The sequence below is a fragment of the Nilaparvata lugens genome, chromosome 5 (genome assembly GCF_014356525.2).
Source record: "Nilaparvata lugens isolate BPH chromosome 5, ASM1435652v1, whole genome shotgun sequence".
Lineage (NCBI taxonomy): Eukaryota > Metazoa > Arthropoda > Insecta > Hemiptera > Delphacidae > Nilaparvata > Nilaparvata lugens.
In genome coordinates, this window is record NC_052508.1 from 3,686,055 (window position 1) to 3,708,773 (window position 22,719).

General features: G+C 35.3%; 2 protein-coding genes across 8 annotated transcripts in view; one reads left to right on the top strand and one right to left on the bottom strand.

Moving 5' to 3' along the window:
• The window catches only part of LOC111043460 (hexokinase-1), a 31,937-nt gene extending 19,317 nt beyond the window's left edge, over nucleotides 1–12,620 (top strand). For all 4 annotated transcript variants that reach the window (XM_022328418.2, XM_022328419.2, XM_039429732.1 and 1 more), the window contains exons 7-11: nucleotides 3,210–3,322; nucleotides 5,031–5,186; nucleotides 6,573–6,718; nucleotides 7,421–7,554; nucleotides 12,345–12,620. In XM_022328418.2, the coding sequence (XP_022184110.1) occupies nucleotides 3,210–3,322; nucleotides 5,031–5,186; nucleotides 6,573–6,718; nucleotides 7,421–7,554; nucleotides 12,345–12,440 (645 nt within the window). In that variant the 3' untranslated portion in view covers nucleotides 12,441–12,620. The remainder of the gene's footprint in view (nucleotides 1–3,209; nucleotides 3,323–5,030; nucleotides 5,187–6,572; nucleotides 6,719–7,420; nucleotides 7,555–12,344) is intronic.
• A 335-nt stretch (nucleotides 12,621–12,955) lies between these two features.
• The window catches only part of LOC111043461 (diphosphoinositol polyphosphate phosphohydrolase 1), a 34,538-nt gene continuing 24,774 nt past the window's right edge, over nucleotides 12,956–22,719 (bottom strand). For 2 of the 4 annotated variants that reach the window (XM_022328420.2, XM_022328421.2), the window contains exons 3-4: nucleotides 16,687–16,771; nucleotides 12,956–14,215 (exon numbers count right to left, since the gene is read on the bottom strand). In XM_022328420.2, the coding sequence (XP_022184112.1) occupies nucleotides 14,097–14,215; nucleotides 16,687–16,771 (204 nt within the window). In that variant the 3' untranslated portion in view covers nucleotides 12,956–14,096. The remainder of the gene's footprint in view (nucleotides 14,216–16,686; nucleotides 16,772–22,719) is intronic. The other 2 variants (XM_022328422.2, XM_022328423.2) reach the window with 1 other exon arrangement.

Consider the following 22,719-nt stretch of genomic DNA (forward strand, 5'->3'; position numbering starts at 1 on the left):
CTGCCAAGCAGACCTTTTCAGAACTCTATTCCTGTAATCCGAGCACTCCATGTCTCAAATGCACATTCTTTTCGCCACTTCATCGATAAACAATTCAGTGTCAAAGGATTATAGGCCTACTAGATACTACTATGAACTATGATCCCCTACAAACTAACTTAAACTGAACTAACCAACTAACTTAACTGAGAATTGTAACATAATGAAATTTTAATTGAACTGAAATTGTAATAGAAAGTGCACTATGGGAACTGCTCTGCTCGAAACCGCTCGGTTGACTGAAGACATGTGTACGCTCTCATGCCTGCTCTAGTATATCGAACCGCCCGGCAACAGAACGTCAGCTGAGCGGTTGGACTGAAAACTACAACCGCCGCGATTCGCCGGCGACTGCTCAAACCGAGCGTTGCATATGTACGGCAGCATGTCTTTCCCTATACCTGGCAACCGCTCGGTTGCTCAAACGCGCGACAACCGAGCGTAAATCGCTGTCATGTGAACAAGCTCTTAGGGCCGGTTTCCGAGCTCTAGTTCTAGACTTTAAACAGCTGTAGTCTGGAAATTGGCTTTCCGAAACGGGACGTAGTCGCAGTTCTAATGATAAACTTCATTTTCTCATTTCTATAATTGAAAACGTTTTTCATTAACGAAATGAAACATTCCTAAATAATTCAAATAGCTGAAACTTTACACTATTTTCTCTTTATTTTATGTTGTGTTCAGTTTATAGTTTTTCGAAATTCAATTTCAGCTATATATTAGAAATCGAATTAAATATATCAGCAATCATACAGATATCTTTACATTGCATCAAACTAATTATATTTTCAGATCTGCAAACAGATATATTGTTCCTCGAACTGACTTAACTATATGCAGAAGACAATTCAACTACATAGTAAATAAACTAATAAATATTATTCCAGAACATTTTATAAAAATAAAACCCTCTAAAGCACTTGAAACAAAAATTGAGAACTGGATCAAGACCGAAAATGTTGTAGTCAAACTATTTCAACTCTAGGCATTCATCAACTCTTTATTATCATGTTTTATTCAAATTATTTCCCCCTTTACTATCTGAAAGTTGTCTATCAAACTATGATTTTCTACTTTGTCTTATCGATTGTAAGTATTGAGATGTGACCTGGTTTCCATAGTTTTATTTAATTTCTTAGAGCTTGTTCACATGACAGCGATTTACGCTCGGTTGTCACTAAATTGGCAAATCGCTCGGTTGTCACTCAATTGGCAAATCGCTCGGTTGTCACTCAATTGGCAAATCGCTCGGTTGTCACTCAATTGGCAAATCGCTCGGTTTGCCAGCCTCGTACACATTTCAGCGATTCATGAGCGGTTTGCGCTCGGTTAAGGGTTCAATGAACCTTGCTATATTACTGCTTCTTACATTATCCATATTACTGTGTGTTGAATATCATCATGCTGGTGTCATTAAAAAAAAATCAAATACATAATGAGTATATTTATCTAAGGTTGTTTTTTGCTCCTGTGAACTGCTGCTCTCTGAAAAAAGTGTCTGTTATCTCCTGCCAAGCAGACCTTTTCAGAACTCTATTCCTGTAATCCGAGCACTCCATGTCTCAAATGCACTTTCTTTTCGCCACTTCATCGATAAACAATTCAGTGTCAAAGGATTATAGGCCTACTAGATACTACTATGAACTATGATCCCCTACAAACTAACTTAAACTGAACTAACCAACTAACTTAACTGAGAATTGTAACATAATGAAATTTTAATTGAACTGAAATTGTAATAGAAAGTGCACTATGGGAACTGCTCTGCTCGAAACCGCTCGGTTGACTGAAGACATGTGTACGCTCTCATGCCTGCTCGAGTATGTCGAACCGCCCGGCAACAGAACGTCAGCCGAGCGGTTGGACTGAAAACTACAACCGCCGCGATTTGCCGGCGACTGCTCAAACCGAGCGTTGCATGTGTACGGCAGCATGTCTTTCCCTATACCTGGCAACCGCTCGGTTGCTCAAACGCGCGACAACCGAGCGTAAATCGCTGTCATGTGAACAAGCTCTTAGGGCCGGTTTCCGAGCTCTAGTTCTAGACTTTAAACAGCTGTAGTCTGAAACTTGGCTTTCCGAAACGGGACGTAGTCGCAGTTTAATGATAAACTTCATTTTCTCATTTCTATAATCGGAAACGTTTTTCCTTAACGAAATGAAACATTCCTTAATAATTCAAAATAGCTGAAACTTAACACAATTTTCTCTTTATTTCATGTTGTGTTCAGTTTTCTAGTTTTTTGAAATTCAATTTAAAAGTGGACTGCGACTACGCCCCTTTTCGGAAACCAATTTTCTGACTCTAGCTGTTTAAAGTCTAGGTCTAAGCTAAATCCCGAGCTAGGAAACCGGCCTTTAGAAGTATTTCTCAATCACGTAAGTAAAATATCGATTACAAATAATGCAGACTCTTAAATAACATCACATTATGATATACGATATTATAAAATTACAAAGATGGTGAGAAAGAGGTATCATATTTTTATCTTCTCTCTAAAGAATTGCACACACGACTGCGAATCGTATGACGGCGATGGCAGCGGGAAAATTTTCAAGCCGTGTTTGAATGGTTGAAATAGTCATGTGATTTGCAATGGTGTGCGCAACGCTTTACTCTTCAGCAAGTTGCCTTATGCGTTATTATCCACATTGTAAATAATTCAGATTCATTCAATCGTAACGTAGGTCTAATATATTTCCACATTCCAGTGAATTTTCATTACGAAAAGTTACTCATTAATCACTCTTGTGAATTAACAATGAGGTGAGGATGCAAGTTTTGTTAAAAAGATTGATCACACAAGATGTCAAGTTATGTGAGATTTTGAGTTAAGTCACGCAGTGCAGTATTGTACTGTTGAAATGTTTCATACCATTATTTATATAGGCCTGCCATGTTATAATAATGTTTATCACGACCTTGGGTACTTAGAATGTCTAAATCTGAATTTTTTACTGGTTACATAAAATTAAATTTTGTTTTTGATCAATATTGTACGATCAGTTCTCCATGAATGAAATTATATTGATGTCTCCACTCAGCACATTGGGTATGAGATGGTTCCAAGCTTGAGTTTAGACTCAAATTAGCTCCAAACTATTCACTTCAATGGTGAATCAATGCATACAATTTTCAGCATAAAATAAAACTAAAATTCAATTTTCAGATTGTAATCGATGTTGAATGGGGAGCGTTCGGTGACAATGGAGTTTTGGATTTCATTAAAACAGACTTTGACAGACAAGTCGATGACAATTCGCTTATAAAAAAATCCTTCATGTAAGTAGAGATTGTCTTCATTTTTTCAAAATGTTTGGTTATAATCTGGTCAGCCTAAATAACTTGAATAATTAACAGTAAAGCCAACAATAAAATGTAAAACTATTATAACTTTAAAGAAAATAGCTATTTATGAATTAAGAGCGTAATGCGTGACTTTATCGCTCATGCAAAACAGTTATCACGCGACACGAAGCGGAGCGTGATAATTTTGCAAGAGCGATAAAGAAGCATTAGGCGCGAATTACATACAAAATTTGTTCTACAATAATTGCCCAAACCTGTTAAATTAATTATATCTGGCGGATTTAATAATAATACGTCTTCGCTGATATCCATCATGGCTGCAGAGTGCAGAACCGGTACAATTACCGACTTTTTAGGTCAAGATCTGACCTACTTTTGGCGAGCTGCTTGTCATCAGCTGATTAGCGAGCGTAAAGAAACTCTTCTGCGCATGCGCGAATGATTAGCAAGCGTAAAGAAAATCTACTGCGCATGCGCAGATGATTAGCGAGCGAAAAAGTAGATTCTCCTCATAAATAAGCTGTTTTACGAGGAGAATTGAGTATGTTAATTCTTTTTTTACGCGCAGTTGTAGAAAAATACTTTTATATGAAAAAACTAGTAGTTCGGAGAACAGTAGAACTCGCTGCACTCACTAACATCACTACTCACATATACGCCCGCCTATTCACACACAAACACACTTACAAATTGGATTTAGAATATGATGATATATGCAATAGGATCGGTGGAGGACGCTGAGAAATAGAAGTTAAAATTACACTTTCGAGCTAGGATGCACGCTCGAAGAGATGAAAAATCTGAAACTTGAAATCTGGGACTTGGAAAATAATCATCAAATTCTATTTTTTTTTTTTTTAATTTTAAACATGCGATTTATGAAATAAGACCGCCTTGGAGCGCTGAAGAATAATGGTCCTCTACACTTTTGAGCTCGGAAGCACGGTTAAAAAGATAAAAAAAATCCGAAACTTGGATTGGGTCTTTGAAAAAAATTCTCATTCCAAAAATGAAAATAAATTTGAACATGTGATACATGAAATAATGCCACTTTGAAGCGCTGAGAAGAATGAGCCCAATTTGAACCTGATCCGATAAAGTATTGAAAAGTTTGATTTTTAGGGTAACATTTCCAAATAAAGGGCCGCCATCTTGAAACGGGGATGTTTTAAAAAAAATTAAATATATACGTTTCAGCGCCTTGTTTCAAAGTACTTGTATACCAAATTTTATCCAAATCGGTCCATAACTGCGACTGTAACTGCGGTACAAACAAACCAATAGACAAACGCCGATTGACTTGAAACATAGAATTCACTTCGCTTATTCAATAAGACTTTTTAAGAACAGTGGATGATCAAGAGCAGTTGAATTATTCATTTGAAATGTCCTTTCAAACTTCGTTATTGGGATCCTTAAGAAAACGTAACAGCAACAATCATAAGTGGATTCATAAGATTATTACTGTACTAGAAAACGAGAGTTTAGAAAAATTAAAACAAAGATGCTTAGTTTCAGTTTTAGAACAGCAGTGGATAAGTTCATCAGCGTCCTTACACAATTAAGATGATGTAGGCCAATTTATTAGAGTAGTTTCACTAACTTGGATGTTAGAAATCGATCAAACTATGAATAATTCGAAGTAAGGATTTCATGATTAAAAAATGAATTTATTTTTCAGGTTTGAAAAGTATATAGGAGGCAAATACTTGGGAGAGATCGTTCGAGTGATCCTAGTCAAACTTATTGAGGAGGAGCTGCTCTTCGACGGAGATGTGCCCCCCAAACTCACGCACATCAATTCATTCCGAACGAGCTACGTATCTCTCATCGACCAGTAAGTGAAAATTCACTGACTTTTATTAAGTTTTCATAGAGAGAAGATAGCATAAGAAGATTCCTCATGATATAGGGTGTTTATGCTCTGAATTTCACTGTTATGCCAAGCCAAATGTCCACGTATTCTTTCTCGTGAATACGAGTAGTATTTCAATTTCACTACAATTTTACTACAATTTCACTTGTAGTCTCTCATACTTACCAAGTTCTGTAGAAAGAAGAACCAAGGTTTGTAGTCTGTAGAATATTTCTATAGACCTTGATACTTAAAGTGACTTTATAGCCTCTGTACTCATACTGTGCCGCTCATACACCTTCACCTGGCCAATACAGTAGTAATCGACAATAGTCGACAGTAATAAAAAATGATCGGTTTGGCGGAGCACTAAAATTTGGATCATAAGCGTCCTATAGCCTATATCATGAGATTTTCCTTATTCTACCTTTTCCCTATGAATACCATCATAGGGAAAAGGTACATACAGACCCTATAATGTCATATTCAGTAACCTTAGGTGCCAGCTACGATGTGAAGCTCTTATTGTTCCCATCAGTTTGTTCAGCTGTCCATTTCCAATTTTACTTCAAGATCGGGTCCTTGTCTATAATTGGGATCAGTCACGGCCATCTTTGTTATAGCTATAGAAAAACTATAATGGCCATGGATCAGTGGGACTGCCCAGGATGGAAAATATTTAGGATGCAAAATTCAGTGCAAGTATATTTTTTCCCAGGCTTTGTAATGTACTAAAACATTTAAGTAAAAGAAAATATTAGGAGAAATGCTATGAAATGTAACCTAAAAAATCATTTAATGTGTTTTAGTGAATGATTAATTAAAAAAATCATATGTTTAATAAACGGGAGGAAATGGGTCCAGGCTGCTCAGGGCGTATCTCACAGGAGATCGGGCCTTGATCTCCAACAAAGGATAACAAGTATATTGATTCTCGGGCCTTGAATCTCTGAACTCCAACAAAGATTATCTATTATAGATTGCATAATATTTGTCATCTTTTGTTTTTTTCTGTCCGACCAGTCGATTAAATGGGAACTTCAGTACATTCATAGGATTCAACGAATAATATCAGTTCATTATTGTATATTTTTCATGATTTCAATGGTACTGAATAGGAGCATTCCTAAATTACATAAATCTCTAGAGGGAGGACGAAGTTCTCTATCAGCGTTATGCGCTATTATTCCTATTGGATAATTTTCTCATTGATTCTTGCTTTACGTAATGTTCAGGTATGAATAATATTCCATCTAAGGCGAGAGTAGAGTGAGTTAGGAGTGAATGGGTGATTGATGATATCTACGAACCTCAAAACATAATAAATGAATAATAAAATAATGTTGGACTGTTTTTCTTTCTTTTCAGGGATTGTGTAGATGAGGGAACCATGCACACAGAGACCATTCTTTCTGAGGATTTCGACGTGGAGTTGACTACACCTGATGATCTTGCAGTTGTTAAATATGTGTGCGAAATCGTCTCTCTCAGGGCAGCTCTTCTTGTCTCAACAGGTTTGTACTGAGTCTCTTGGCTCCTCCTTTTCTACTAGGTTAGACTATGTAATTTCTTTGTGTTTGCAATGTATAATTTATTCATTTGAACACTGTATTCAGAGATGTAGAAATTTTCCATGATAAAATGAAAACACAATATATTGGAAAGGAGAATTGCATACTCAAAAGTGGAAAAAACAAATACATTGTGTTTTTATTCAATCAAATTTCAGGTGACATGGATTATAGAGAAAAGATAGCATAATAAGATGGTACATGGTATATATTTATGTTCCAAATTCCACTAAAGCCGATATCCCACTTAGTTATTTTTCGTGAAGCTATGTGACTGGTAGTCTGTAATACTGTGCTGTTCTTATACTCTCCCCCAGTCAAAATAGTAATAAGACAGAAGACAGTAGTTGGCTTGAATTGACAAAAAATCGGTTTGAAATTTGAAACATAAACGACCTATACCATCCAATATCTTCCTATGCTACTGCCTCTATGCTTGGATGTAGACTAATTCTTTCTTTATAATAATTTATTCCAATTTCTCATGTTCTAAATGGCTTTCACCATAGCCACCTCTAATACAGGTGTAATACTGTATTACAGGTGGCTATGCTTTTATGTAAAAACTTTATAAGAGAAACCCCCCCAAGTTTTAATCAATAATGACTGATTTATCAACAACATTCTGTATTTGTCAATTTGTAGGTTTAGCAGCTATTCTGCAGCACATGGACCGGCCAGACTCAACCATCGCTGTGGATGGGTCTTTGTACAAGTACCACCCCAGGTTTCAGAAGTGGATGGATCACTTTATAAGGCTCCTTGCTCCACAATATGCAGTAAGCTCCTCAATATCGCTCTTCTAATATTAAGATAAAGAGTCGGTTTCTATTATAAATAATGTATTTTATGTAAAATGAGGTTCATACTGCGGAATTTTGTGAACAACAATGATCTTTTATACGTAAGCGAGATCTACAAGCTGGACATAGTTGCAGCGGTCTACGCACTGCACAAGAAAAATTGGATTACTGAACTTTCATCCTAAAAAGGTTATTCCCTTTTATGTCAAAACATAGCAATTCTTTTTTGAGATACCTGTTATCTTGGAACCATTCGATTCTGGGTGATCACAATTGTCTTAAACGATTTTGGGTGATCACAATATTGTCTACAGAATGCAGTTGCACCAATAATACGAGCCAACTCGTACAACCGACCATACTCAAATTAACAAATTATGGCCGGGACACACATATCCGCACCGAGTCCGCGCCGCGGCACGGTCGTGTGACGGACGTACTACGGCGAGTGAAAAAATGAATGTTTTCAAATGTGTCTAGGGACACATATTACCGCACCGCGTCAGCACCGTCACCGTGTTTGTTGCCCGAGCCGTGCCCGCACCGTCGCCGACTAGTTCAGTTTACTTTTTGACGGAGATGGTGCGGGCTCGTTTAACATAGAGAGTGAAAAACTTATTGATGAGATACGGAATTTTCCAGTTTTTTATGATCAAAGTGATGAGAGAAATATGGTTGAGCGGAAAATAAGTTAAACCAAAAGTAAAAGTATAACCAAATAATAAGTCAAGCCAAAGGTATGATAGACATAATATAATAAATAATAAAATAAACAACAAAAAGTATAAAAGAAGGAACCCTGACTGTGTCTTAAATTTTGAACAAATTACGTTTAGATACATTAGGCAGAAGATAACAATTTTATTGCTGATATATATTTCCGATACGACTTATTGTGGTATTGTTATGCACCGAAATATATACCAGGACTATGCTTCTCATCTTCTACAGGTAATTAGTTTAAAATTCAAAAATATACATTTAAATCGGATGTAATAAGCTTTAATAGTGTTATATTATTAATAATAGTAAACACATTCAGAAATCAGAGCACAGTAGCACTACAGAACTGAGACACTGCCGCTCGGCTGTCGCACGGATATGTGTGTTCTCCTTCTCCTACAATCATCACCGTGTCGCGGACGTAGCTCGGCCGTATCTCAGCATGGGCTCGGTGCGGTTATATGTGTCCCGAGCTTAAACGAGACTTATAATGAAACATCATTTGAAACTACGCCGTCTAAAACTGTTTCAAAACTTGATAATCCAAGTATTTTCTAGATCTAAAACTATAGGGTCCGGTAGCACAAAAATATGTTAAATTTAAAGGTGATTAACCCTACACCTTTTTCGTATTCATACTAAAGTAATAATAAGTGTATATTGCATTTTCTTCCTTTTTCGTTCCGATTCACAACCGCTACGTTTTTTCACTAAAACAGCCTACACACAGGGACAATATTAGCGTCCAATAAACCTATACTAGCTGTCGCGGGAACACATAATTCCAATAATAGTACTAGCCTTCAAATTTAATTTGTCTAAAACTAGTCTGAATTAGTCTCTATTGCCATAGGGAAAGGATAGCACAAGAAGATATCCCATGGTATAGGGCGTTTATGTTCCAATTTTCAATGTTAACTCAAGCTGATAGTCCTAGTAGTTGTTTTACGTAAAGCTATGAGACGCTACTAATCTCTCATACTGTGCCGTTCTTACACTTTCAACCCAACAAAACAGTAATAATAGACAGTAGTTAACAGTAATCGGCTTTAGTTAACAATATATCGGCTTGAAATTTGGAACATTAACTACTTATACCATGAGATATCTTCTTATGCTATTGTCTTTCCTTTCTTTTCGTTCCGATTCACAACAGCTTTGTTTTTTCACTAAAGCAGCCTGCGCAAAGTGACAATAGTAGCGTCCACTAGCTGTACCATGAACACAGAATTGTCATGCCATGTACATTGAGTTCCAATTCGGCGTTCCCGCAGCCGCTACTCATTTTCCTGTGTGCAGCGTGCTTTAGTGAATATGACCATAGAGAAAAATCTGGTGTGGCGCACTCACACAACTTTCCTTGCTCATTGAACTGTAAGCAACATATTTGAAACTACGATCAGACTACCATATATGTGTATATATAATATTGTTTTCGCCACACTGCACAGAAAGCAGCTGTTTTCCAGTCCCTACGTAGATCTGAAAGACCTTGTTTGCAGACGACGTCAGAAAAGGGTTTCTTTTCCGGTCTAGGCCAGAAAGTTGTCTCTTTCCGGCCGCTTATGGCTGGAAACAACGCGCTATAGTATATTTCGCACCTAGAGCAGAAAATGAGATTTTTCCAGCTCGAAATCGGGTTTCAAGTCCGAGGCCGTAGGCCGAGGACTAGAAAAGATTGAGAGCTGGAAAAACATTTTTGCCCGTGGTGCGAACGATATTTTTCGCCACACTACAGGTATTGCTGACAAAATAAATAAAGAATACAAAATAAAGAATACTCGTTAAGCTATCGTACCTATCTCTTGATTTTAGTGGTAGAAGATTAGCAGTCAGGATTTCAGATTCTTTTAAAATTTCACTTGGAATACCACAGTCATCTTCAAGCATTTTTGAAAATTCGGAATGCACTAATCAACAATAAATAATTGAATAAAACTGGTTGCGAAGCGAATTAGTTTGATTCGAAACTGGAACTAAAATCATGGCGACTTCAGCTTATTATGAAAGTGGACACTCGCCCGATCTAGTGGATGACTTATTAATAATAATTTTCGCCACACTGCACAGAAAGCAGCTGTTTTCCAGTCCCTACGTAGATCTGAAAGACCTTGTTTGCAGACGACGTCAGAAAAGGGTTTCTTTTCCGGTCTAGGCCAGAAAGTTGTCTCTTTCCAGCCGCTTATGGCTGGAAACAACGCGCTAATTATTATTAATAAGTCATCCGCTAGATCGGGCGAGTGTCCACTTTCATAATAAGCTGAAGTCGCCATGATTTTAGTTCCAGTTTCGAATCAAACTAATTCGCTTCGCAACCAGTTTTATTCAATTATTTATTGTTGATTAGTGAATTCCGAATTTTCAAAAATGCTTGAAGATGACTGTGGTATTCCAAGTGAAATTTTAAAAGAATCTGAAATCCTGACTGCAAATCTTCTACCACTAAAATCAAGAGATAGGTACGATAGCTTAACGAGTATTCTTTATTTTGTATTCTTTATTTATTTTGTCAGCAATACCTGTAGTGTGGCGAAAAATATCGTTCGCACCACGAGCAAAAATGTTTTTCCAGCTCTCAATCTTTTCTAGTCCTCGGCCTACGGCCTCGGACTTGAAAACCGATTTCGAGCTGGAAAAATCTCATTTTCTGCTCTAGGTGCGAAATATACTATTTCCTACAGTTACCTTGAAAAGTGATGATTCCTGCACTGATTACAGAACGCAAAGATTCACTTTTCCGCTCTAGTGCGGGAAAAAATTTTTCTGCACTCCAGATTTGCAACATGGCAACACAAAATAGTTGGTGGGTTATATGGAGGATTAGTGCACGAAAACAAACATTAAGTTGGTAAAAATGACTGTGGTTAGATTTAGATAAGAATCATTTCAATGGCTACCCTACATTTATGATAAAATCCCAATCTAGAAATCCAAAACAAGACTAATGTTCATCTAAATCATAATTAAATAATCATCATTTACGAATTCTCATCATAGTTCTTTCTATTCAATTCGTTCTATTCAATAATAGTTCTTTTCTATTAATAATTATTATTTCAACTCCAAGAAATGAGAAAAGTAGCAAATATACATTATAAGATAATTATCTCGGGCCACTCCCATGTTTCGGATGGCTAAAAAGCAGTCGTTAGGTCATGTCAGAGGCCCTGAAATTGATCAGCTGCGACCTGAAAACTCTGACATCAGATCTGAGCCAGCCAGGTCACTCGATAGGGCTTATAAATAGATATCCATGGTATAAATTTGAAGGAAATCGTTAGAGCCGTTTTCGAGAAAATCGTGAAAAACATGGTTTTTTAGTAATATTATCCGCCATTTTTCTCTTACGGAGCTCCTGCATTTTTCCCAGAAATGAGACTCATGTCAGTTGATAGGGCTTATAAATAGATATCCATGGTATAAATTTGAAGGAAATCGTTAGAGCCGTTTTCGAGAAAACCGTGAAAAACATGGTTTTTTAATAATTATCCGCCATCTTAAATTGAATTTTATTGAATTTCTTATTGTCGGATCCTCATGGTATAAAGACCTTCAGTTTAAAATTTCAAGTCAATCGGTTAATTAGGAATGGAGTTATCGTGTTCACAGACATACACACACACAGACCAACAGCCAAAAATCATGTTTTTGGACTCAGGGGACCATGAAACGTATAGAAAACTTGAAATTAGGGTACCTTAATTTTTTTTTGGAAAGCAATACTTTCCTTACCTATGGTAATAGGGCAAGGAAAGTAAAAAAGAGCGTATGTAGATTTCCCATGGCATAGGGCGTTTATGTCGCAACTTTTACTGTTATCTCAAGCCGTTTACTGTAGATTTTTACTGTTTTAACCGGGTAAGAGTGTATGAACGGCACATATGAGAGACTACCAGCGTCATAAACCTTCACGGTAAAGAATTACGTGCACTATCAGCTTGAGATAACAGTACAAGTTGCGACATAAACGCCCTATACCATGGGATATCTACTTATTGTTTCTCTATGATAGGACTTTCAACAAGTGAATATTGTTGTTTCAGTTCCGATTGATGCTGGCTGAAGACGGCAGTGGCAAGGGTGCAGGTCTGACGGCCGCCATTGCAATGAAGCTCAGAGCCAGAGAAGAGGCAGCTTGAGGTGGCATTTCCTTTTCAAAAATAAAGTCAAAATTGGAGAGAATAGTAGAATAAGACTCATTGATGAGAAGCATCCGTGATGTTGAACATTTTGTTGATTTAAAAATATATATATATGATGTAATGTTGTCTTTTATGTTTTTATTTGAGTCGAATTAAATAGTTTTTACGGAAATTCAATCAGAAAATGTTTTAATTATATGCTCGTACCTAATCGTTACCATAGAAGCATAGATTAATTCTATCATAGATGAATGCTTCATCTCTTTACTAATTATTCTGGATTGTACCTATTATTATAAAATAAGAATAGATAATTCAGTTAGTATTTATGTTTTCTCTATACTATTATTCTGGGTAGCTAGATTGCACCCAGCATGGTGTTGATCGGGGATCAAAATTGATACTGATTACATAATTATATGATTAGCTTTCAATGGCTACTGGCTGTTAACCTGATGAAGGAATTGAATTACTCAGGATTGGAGTGAATAAATAAATTCGATTACAGTAAATGCTTGTCATAGTATAAATTTTATATTTCTGTTGAAAGATTTAACTACATTGGTTTGCAAAACTATAAAATACACTAAACAAACTGACATAGTCATCCAAGTTACAAATTCAATAGTGAATACAGTTCTCTGATCAATCAAATCTAATATCATTATAATATCAAAAATAACAAAAAACAAAGCCTTATACGAAAATCACTATTATTATGGTGGTATGTATGAGTATTAAGATGAATATTGCAGTACATTGTGAATGTAAGCGACGTTCTAACAATTGAATTGAAAAAAAACTGGCTTTCAACAGTAGCAATCGGTCAGTAAGTTGATAATAATTTCTTTGAATCATAAAATCCTTATAAAATTTATTGCAGTATTTAGCAATTAGAAGCTTAGTGTTGATAGATTTATCGCTTTGGTAATCACACTGTATCATGATGATAGTTTTTAATTAAATAGTTAACATTGTTCATTTCGTATTTGTAACAAATGAAGCGTATTTTAAAATCCTCTTAATATAAGTCTAACTCGTAAGATTTTATTTAACTATTTTTAATTGACTCTATAATATTAAAATTAATGAGATTTAATCTTTCAATTATCTCCCAAATATATTTTATTTCAATTAGGTATAATATTTGCATTATAAAAATATTTTTTTTTAGTTTTTCTAGTTTTGTTGTTGGTAGCTTACTCTATAATTCAGGTTGCCTTTAATGTCACATGAATGTCGTTGATGATTTGAATTAGTTATAATATCTAGTAGCATTTTATGAGATCTGCAAGTATTTTTTGATGAAGCGTCAAAAGCTGTTGTTATTAATCTAGATTTCGTATTCCTTGCATTCATATCCGATAGTACAACTTAGTCAACGATAAAAAAATTATCTAATTGATTCCGGAAAACAGAATGTAATCTAATACAATATAAAAAATAAATTCGGTTACAAGTACAAAAAAAAAACATTCAAACGCTTTTCAACCGTGGGTGTTTTTTTCAAATGAAAAAATATTAGTTCAATTAAATGTTAATTAAAATGGGGGAGAACCGTTGCGTTGCGATCGCATCAATCGCCGACATGATCGCAACTGTTGCTTGAGGCGAGGAGTGGGGGGTGGGAGTGGTGAAGGGGGTGGGGAGGCTTCACGTCACTTTGGACTGTGGTCGCGTCAGTAACGACTCAAGGTAGGTGAGCTGAACTGGCTTGTGCAGCGACAGCTGTTTAAGTGCATCTTCAAGTGAAAACCATTTTCGTTGGCGACCTGGAAACACACAACACATTTCCAATAATTTAGAAAAGCAATGATGCTTAGAAGAATACAATAATGGAATAATATCATTAGGCTTATAAACTTTTTGGTGAGGACTACTCTTGTCTTCTCCCAATCATATTATAAATTGTAATTATGATTTGTAATTGTCAATGGAATAAATAAATACTCTTATTTATCTGGAAATTGAAAAATCATAGTAGCCTACGCTTTTTTAAAACTTTTCATTTACAACATGTTTCAACATATGAATGCCATCACTCGCAAAGTATCATTAATCAAACGTTTTTTCCTCCAGCTACTGTCCAAAGTGCTTACTTTACTCCCTGGAACATAATACTAAAGTGTCACTTTTTCGCTCTTGGGACGGAAAAAAAGAAAAACTCCCTAGAGCATAAAAGTGACTCCATTTAAATAACATGGGAAGAATCTCTATTTCAATAACTTACATTTGAAATATGTTAGAAGATCTAAGCTCAGATGAGGAAGCATGATAGAGGTGTCTGTCATTGAGTCAACTGAATTCAATACCACATCCAGAAATTTGATCAACTCATGAAATATATGTTTGTATGATATTACATACTTAATATTAGTAGACGATAAACATTTATACATATTTTATTCTATTCAAAATACCAGCCAAAAAAATATTTTTCATCTGCAATTCAATCTGAAACGCGTGATCTGGAATCAGCCGTTTTTGAAAGCCGCCCAGCTGATAATTGTTACAACTTTTGCCGATAGATAGTGCAATCGGCAGTGCCAATCAGACGACAGGTTTTTAGGTTTTAGTTTTTAGGTTAAGTTGTTAGGAAACATTGTCACCAATAATGTAAGTTATAAAATGATTTGATTTGCAGTTTCTATAAAAAAATGTAGATAGGGGAAAAATGTTGTGTACATCGCGAGCGAAAAATACTTTTTCTCCCTCAGGAAAATTGTTGCCTTCGGCTTCGCCTCGGGCTTCAAACTTTTTCCCACAGGGAGAAAAAGTTGTACTTTTCACTCTAGATATACAAATAACTATTTAAAAATGGTACATTGATTTTTAAATCTCCAGAAAAATAATATCCTGTATCAAACAATCCTCAAACCTCATCTATACTCTAGACCACATAACTTGTGAATTCTCTCCTGGATTTGATCAAGAAACACTAAAGAGTTTTAATTTTATTACAAAACATTAAGGAAGTAACAATATCAGCATTCTTTATTCTGTGATACAAAAAGTATAAAGACTCATAAACATCAATCTAAAAGAGCCAAAACAAGCATAGCAGAATTATTGAGAGCATGTAATGGCTACAGATCTCTGACCGGACATTGTAATTACAGCCCGATTATCTTTGTATTTTGTGCAAGAAAATTCAGAGTAGAAGTTGTGGGGTCCGGAGTATAGTTGAAGATGACAAAATGGAAGAAATGTCAATGATACCGTTTTTTTCTTCAATTTTCAATACCATAGTAGTGAAAACTTTCACAATATCATGCATTGGTAATAATCGATGGGTATTATTATTGTATTATCGTGAATAATATTTCGGTTACTTGTAATTTCGGTTTCTGGTAATAATCGATGGGTATTATTATTGTATTATCGTGAATAATATTTCGGTTACTTTTTTACAGTTCAAGTTCTAGTATAGTACTATTTCCTTTCAATATGTTGATAAAAAGTGATATATGTAAGAGATTCTTGAATGATACGTAATAGGCCTACTAGAACCAAAAGCAAACTACAGATATAATTTGTAGGTGATAGTTTCTTGATCCATTCCGAGCTGCGATGTATTAACACACTTTTTTATGAATTTGAACACGACATGCAGTCAAATATTAAGAAAATAATTGAAAACTTTTACTTAATGACTGAAGTACTTTCGACCGTCTAGCGATAATTAAGTTAAAAACATGTTTTTCTGTTGAAAATGATCGCTAGACAATCGAAAGTACTTCAGTCAGCAAGTAAAAGTTTTCAATTATTTTCTTAATATTTGACTGCATGTCGTGTTTAAATACATAAATAAAAGTATATAATTTGTATTCTGACAAAGGCTGAATGTGAGATTTATTTGTTGTTTATCTTTATCCAATGTGGCATCATATCACATTTGTACGGAATCATTCAAGGGTTTGAAGAAAATACCAAAACTAAAGTAACAAAGTCTAGTAACATACATATAGGGTAATAGAGTATTATAATAACAATAATACAAGTCACAGTTGTGTTGTGTGTGATATGGTACTTTTCCATAATGAAAAACACAAATTGAAATTATCAACCACTTTTATTAATAAAAGTACCTTATCACTTTTATTAATGATAGTGGTTGACAATTTCAATTGGAATTTGAAATTGAAATTAAACATAAATTGAAATTGTCAATTTCAAAGAGGTTAACATTTTCAATTTGTGTTTTTCATAATACGAATCTTATGTTATATAAAATTATAATCACCAATACTTCGTGAGTCTTCCCACTCTGGTAGTTCTTCGGTTACGACAAGGACAAAGACTTCGGTTCTGTGTTTTCTCTCGTCATTCTGCAAAATAAAATATATATTCATCAGAATAGAGCAAATAGTTTTATTCGCTACAGCAACTTCCATCTGATCTGTTGCGAATTAATAATAAGGTTTCAACTGGAGTTCGATAAAGTTTCGGCTTTGTTGAAGTTGACTTGGGAGAAGTTGAAAGTTCAACTTCGATGTTGACATTAACACTTGACTATCCAACTTCATAACAGATACCGTAGTATTTCTTGAAAGTTCAACTGTTTAATTCATAAAGTTTGATACGAATTATTCAAACTTTTCATTGATTATATAAAGTGAAAACGACTATACTGAGTGGAAACCGAAACCGAACGGAATGCAAAAAATCTCCACAGCAAGTTGGGGAAAATTATTATAATTGGCTGCATTGGAAAATTGAAAACTGCTGCGAAATTAGTTTTTGAAGTGATCCTTATAGATGAATCTATTGGTAAAAATGAATAAAATTAGAAAAGCAGTAAATCGATACTTGAAGTTTTGGCACAATATCTTTTGCAGGAATAACAATACGACTGAAATGGAATAGAATTCCTGCCTTCGAAAATAAAACCAGGTTATGTGTGGATATATTGATATTTTGCCCCAAGTTTTGAGAATTTCATGAACATTATAGAGGAGTTAAATGTGCAATTTTTGTATGAAGTATTTCAATGATTTTTGAAAATGAGACCAAAGAAAATGTGAGAAACACTTTCTTCAAACATTTAGTTACGAGAGACTGTATTTATACAGTATACTTAACAAATTAACCATTGTTCACGTCAGATCCAAAAACCATTAAAAAATCTTTTAAATCCGAAGATGTTATAAAAACCTCTAAACAAGAAATAAAGAATTCATCAACGCAAAAATGCTGAACATTTTGGATTAATTATTTGAATATTATTCCAACTTCTTATTTGGACTCTTGAAATTTAATAATTGAGCAAGTTTATTATGCTGAAACAGGGAGATAACAGTTGCAATGCTATTTCAACAAAGTAAGCTCAGGCAAGTACACTATTCTTGGGTTGAGGAGCTTCATCAAAGGTTCGATTATTTTTCAATATTTGTTCAAGTATAATAAGCATGCTGCATAACAATAAATATTCACGCTGAGTATGCACGAAATTGGCTATATATTTCAAATATGCACCAAATAACATTGATAAGTCATGCATACAAAATCCCATTTACTCACATAGATACATCTCATTTACCCATACAGACATGGATACAAATATTTTTCTCATTCAAATAGCATTTGATGTTGGAATTCTATTCTAATTCCTCTCATTAAATAAAAATATTAGATTGGTAAAATGTGCGCCATGATATACGACAACATTATAATGAAGTTAATTAATAGAATCTTATACAAAAAATATAGTAAATTCATAACTGGCTGATAATCTGCAAACCAATAATACGGCACAAACCGAAACGTGTTATGTTTTGATTCATCAAGATTAATAAATGCACAGAAATCAGTTTTTTACTTAAATATGTGTAACACTAGTTCGCCTCCATGGTGCACATTGGGTAACGCTAAATGGAATAGCAAATGATGGCGGTCAGACTAACTTATGTTCTCCTAACCAAAAACTACACAACATCTTGAAATTGAAAAAATATAGTGTATATGTTGACATTTGAGACTCATGAGCTTTATATGTGTTGTGTATCTGCCATACGCTAAATAAATAAATGCACATAATTTTACGGATATGGTCGGTCCTACTTAAACTTTTGCTAACTAGCAAATTGACTAAAGCTTCTATCGAATATGAGTTGGTAAGTTGGTAGATGGGAAAGAATGATATGAAATAAAGGAATGAGTAATAAATAATAATAATATAGTATTAATTCGAATAAGCATGCATCAAAATACGGGGTTAAAAAGTTCCACACCAGCAGATGCAACTTACTACAGTTAAAAGTAATACAGAAAAAATACACATAATATCGGATTTATACATAATATCAGTGTGAGTGTTTGTTTTCGGTACAGTGAGAATATTATTGCCATAAATTCTATTGGGAATCCGTGGTCTAGTGGATATAGTGCTTGCTTAGCAGCCTAGAGATCCTGGGTTCAAACCCCGACGTGATCAAAGTTTTTTAGCCCCGTCAATTCAGTGTTATCGGATGGGCACGCTAAACTGTCAGTCCAGGCTGATATATATATACAAGTCGTTGAGGCCCATTGACGGTTAAAATGATATAGGAGCTCAAGTGAGGTGAAACTTTCTTCACGGACTCTCCACCAATAAAATACAACGAATATTAATGGGACTATTTATTCATAATGACTGAGTGGCAATAGTCCCATTATAACTCATGAGAATAATACAGGGTGGAGCAGAGCCGATTGACGAATTTGGAAGGGTTGTTAAGTAATGAACAGTTCAATTTGGAAAAAAAAATCTTTAATGGGTTCAATTCAGTTTGAAATAAAGTTTTTATTGTCATTTTTTTAGAAATTATATCAGTTAAATGGCGGCCATAAGCAGCAATATACTAAAGTAGCGTATTTTTCAAGTTTTTAAACGCATTTTGGCACACTGCGATTGGTAAGGCCTGGATCTCTTCTCTGATTCGCTCCTTTAGTTCTTCCAAGGTGTGTGGCCCTCTTTGAAAACTTTATTTTTGAGGTAACCCCATAGAAAAAAATCTCATATGCTTGAATCGGGTTAGCGTGCCGCCCACCTCAAGTCCACCCTTAGTGAGATAAGCCGCCCTGGAAACATTTGTCTCAACACATTCATTGAAATGCGCCCTGTGTGGGCTGTAGCTTCATCCTGTTAAACCATATTTCTCTCAAGTCATGTTCCTCAGCAAGTTCTTCCAATTTGGGGCGCAGAAACGTTTGTAGCATTGTCACATAACGCTGGGAGGTGACATTGCCGGTGATGTTGCCATTCTCAAAGAATTATGGGCAGCACGCTCACCCGATTTAAGCATGTGCGATTTTTTTCTATGAGATTAACTAGAAAACAAAGTTTCCAAAGATCGCCCACACACCAAAGATCGCCCACACACCTTGGAAGAGCTAAAGGAGCGAATCAGAGAAGAGCCTTACCAATAACAATGTGCCAAAATGCGTTCTGAAACTTGAAAAATCTGATGTGGCGCACTCACACAACTTTCCTTGCCGTTATGAAAATTGATCACCTGACGCTAGTGTCTGCCATCTCTTCATAGTGAATCATTAAATAGAATCAACAGTTGCCAACAGTTTTCAATTTGATAATCACATTTTCTCGAATTTCGAGTTTATTTTCAATTTTAGGTGAAAATGTTACTGAACATTAATTGTAGAGATTTTCATGCTCAATCTTTTCTACTTGAAATTTTTTGTTTAAATTGTATCTGAAGCCTGATAATTGGGAATCTAAAATCAAACTTTGAATAGATGAGGCAGAGCTCCTGGAATTTTTACAGATATGGGACTTGTGGCAGTTGATGGAGCTTATCAATGACTATTTTAGATATGAATTTGATCAAAATCGTTGGAGCCGTTTTTGAGAAAATCGCGAAAAACCCTGTTTTTGACAACATTTTCTCCATTTTAGCCGCCATCTTGAATTGCATTTGATCGAAATTGTTCGTGTCGGATCCTCATATTGTAAGGACCTCAAGTTCCAAATTCAAGTCATTCCGTTGATTGGGAGATGAGATTTTATCGTGTATACAGACGCACATACACTTACACACACACACACACACATACAGACCAATACCCAAAAACCCAATTTTTTTGGACTCAGGGGACCTTGAAACGTATAGAAATTTAGAAATTGGGGCACCTTAATTTTTTTCGGAAAGCAATACTTTCCTTACCTATGGTAATAGGGCAAGGAAAGTAAAAATACGCTACATCAGTGTGTTGCTGCTTATGGCCGCCATTTAACTGATATAATTTCCAAAAAAAATAACAATAAAAGCTATATTTCAAACTGAATTGAACCCATTAAAGAATTTTTATCCAAGTTGAACGGTTCATTACTTATAACCCTTACAAAATCGTGAATCGGCTCTGCCCCACCCTGTATCTTCACTGTAACAAACACGTACTCTGATACTCATATATGGGAATTCAACTTATACTACACCATCGTGCACAATTTGATGGACAATTTGGAATGCATCAAGTAGTTGCGATTCAAGACCACACAAGCGTAAAATACGAACTAAACGCCCAATATTATTGTACGAGGGTTGTGTAAAAAATAAGGTTCCTACACTTTTTCAGGTGTAACACGAAATAAACAGGTCATGGACACTGCGATCTGATGTTATAAGTATGTAATATCATAGAGGGAAGATAGCATAAGAAGATATCCCATGGTATAGCTAGTTTATGTTCCAAATTTCACTGTTAAGGGGAGCAGACCAAAAAGTAACTCCATAAGCCGTAATGTTAACATATGTACCTTTTTCTAGAGATCTATCCAACCAATCAACCTGAGATTTTGAACACTGAATAACATTATCTTTTTACATACTTTAGCACAAGCTTTTTAGTTTTCAACCATTTTTTTACCAAATATGATTTTTTCTGAATGACTGCTCGAAAACACAGTATTGAATTACAAAAAGGCACATAAAAAGGAATTTTTTTTTAATCATTTCTATATTACCTCTCGCTAAAGTGTTCATAATAGTGCTAAAGAGTACTGTACAAAATTTCAGATGTCTACCTTAAAGGTCCCTTAGAAAAAGGTACATAAAGTGAAAAAATAGTTATTTGTATATCTAGAGTGAAAAGTACGACTTTTTCTCCCTGTGGGAAAAGTTTGAAGCCCGAGGCGAAGCCGAGGGCAGCAATTTTCCTGAGGGAGAAATAGTTATTTGTGCATCTAGGGACTAAAGTGCAACTTTTTCTCCCTGAGGGAAACTGTTGTCGCCCGATGGCGTAGCCGAGGGCGACAATTTCCCTGAGGGAGAATAAGTACTTTAGTCCCGTGATGCACACAACATTTTTCCTCCACCTACACCAATACCTATAACAATGAATAATTTTACTACATCTTCACGCTTTCACACTATTTCAGCTCTATTTCGATTGTTAGGTTATGTTCAACCGTTGGTGGATATGAAAAAGTACACACCTCTAACGTCATTAGAGGTGTGTACTTTTTCATATCCACCAACGGTTGAACATAACCTAACAATCGAAATATAGCTACTTATTTCCTAGAGCTAAAATATTCCAAAGATCGAAATAGAGCTCTTTTACTTTTCCTCTACCGACCACGACAGTGTTGCCACATTCCTCATTCTTCAATCGCGGCGTTGTCGGACTTCTTCCCATGTTAATCTTATGGGTTTATTTTTACTCCCTTGGGAGTAAAAGTGATCACTTTTCCCGCTGGGAATTATTTTTAGTCCCATGGGAGGAAAAGTAGTACTTTAGTATTAGATTCCAGGGTGTAAAATGAGTACTTTAGACAGTAGGTGGAGGAAAATGATATTTTTAGGAAATGGACTTAGAAAAATTGAAAGCATTTCTCATATTCAAAAGTTCCCTGGAGTAGGCTATAAGAAGGGTTATCAGGAAAAGGCCTTTTCCTCGAAAATCTCCTCCAATCTAATTCTTTGTGAACTCTTCAGTTGTCTGTATTTTCTTTCAACTATTTAAATTGATTTTTCTGTTCGAAGTATCCTCCAGTTGTCAATGTATTTCATTGAATGCACAAAATAACTCCCTGAGTCTAGTCCAAGAGTTAGAAGCACAAGACACTATGTGATGTTATCCTTATTATATTGTACAATAGCAACATAGACGCTTAGTTTGGATGTGTCCCGTCTCACAAATACTTTTTTTGGATTTCTAAACCAAATAAAATTGTTCAGCGACTCGCTCAAGTTTTGGGTACATCCATGAATGCACTTGAATGTGCAAATGGAACTGTAAAATCTGTTGCAGCATGATAGTAAATAATTTTTTTCCT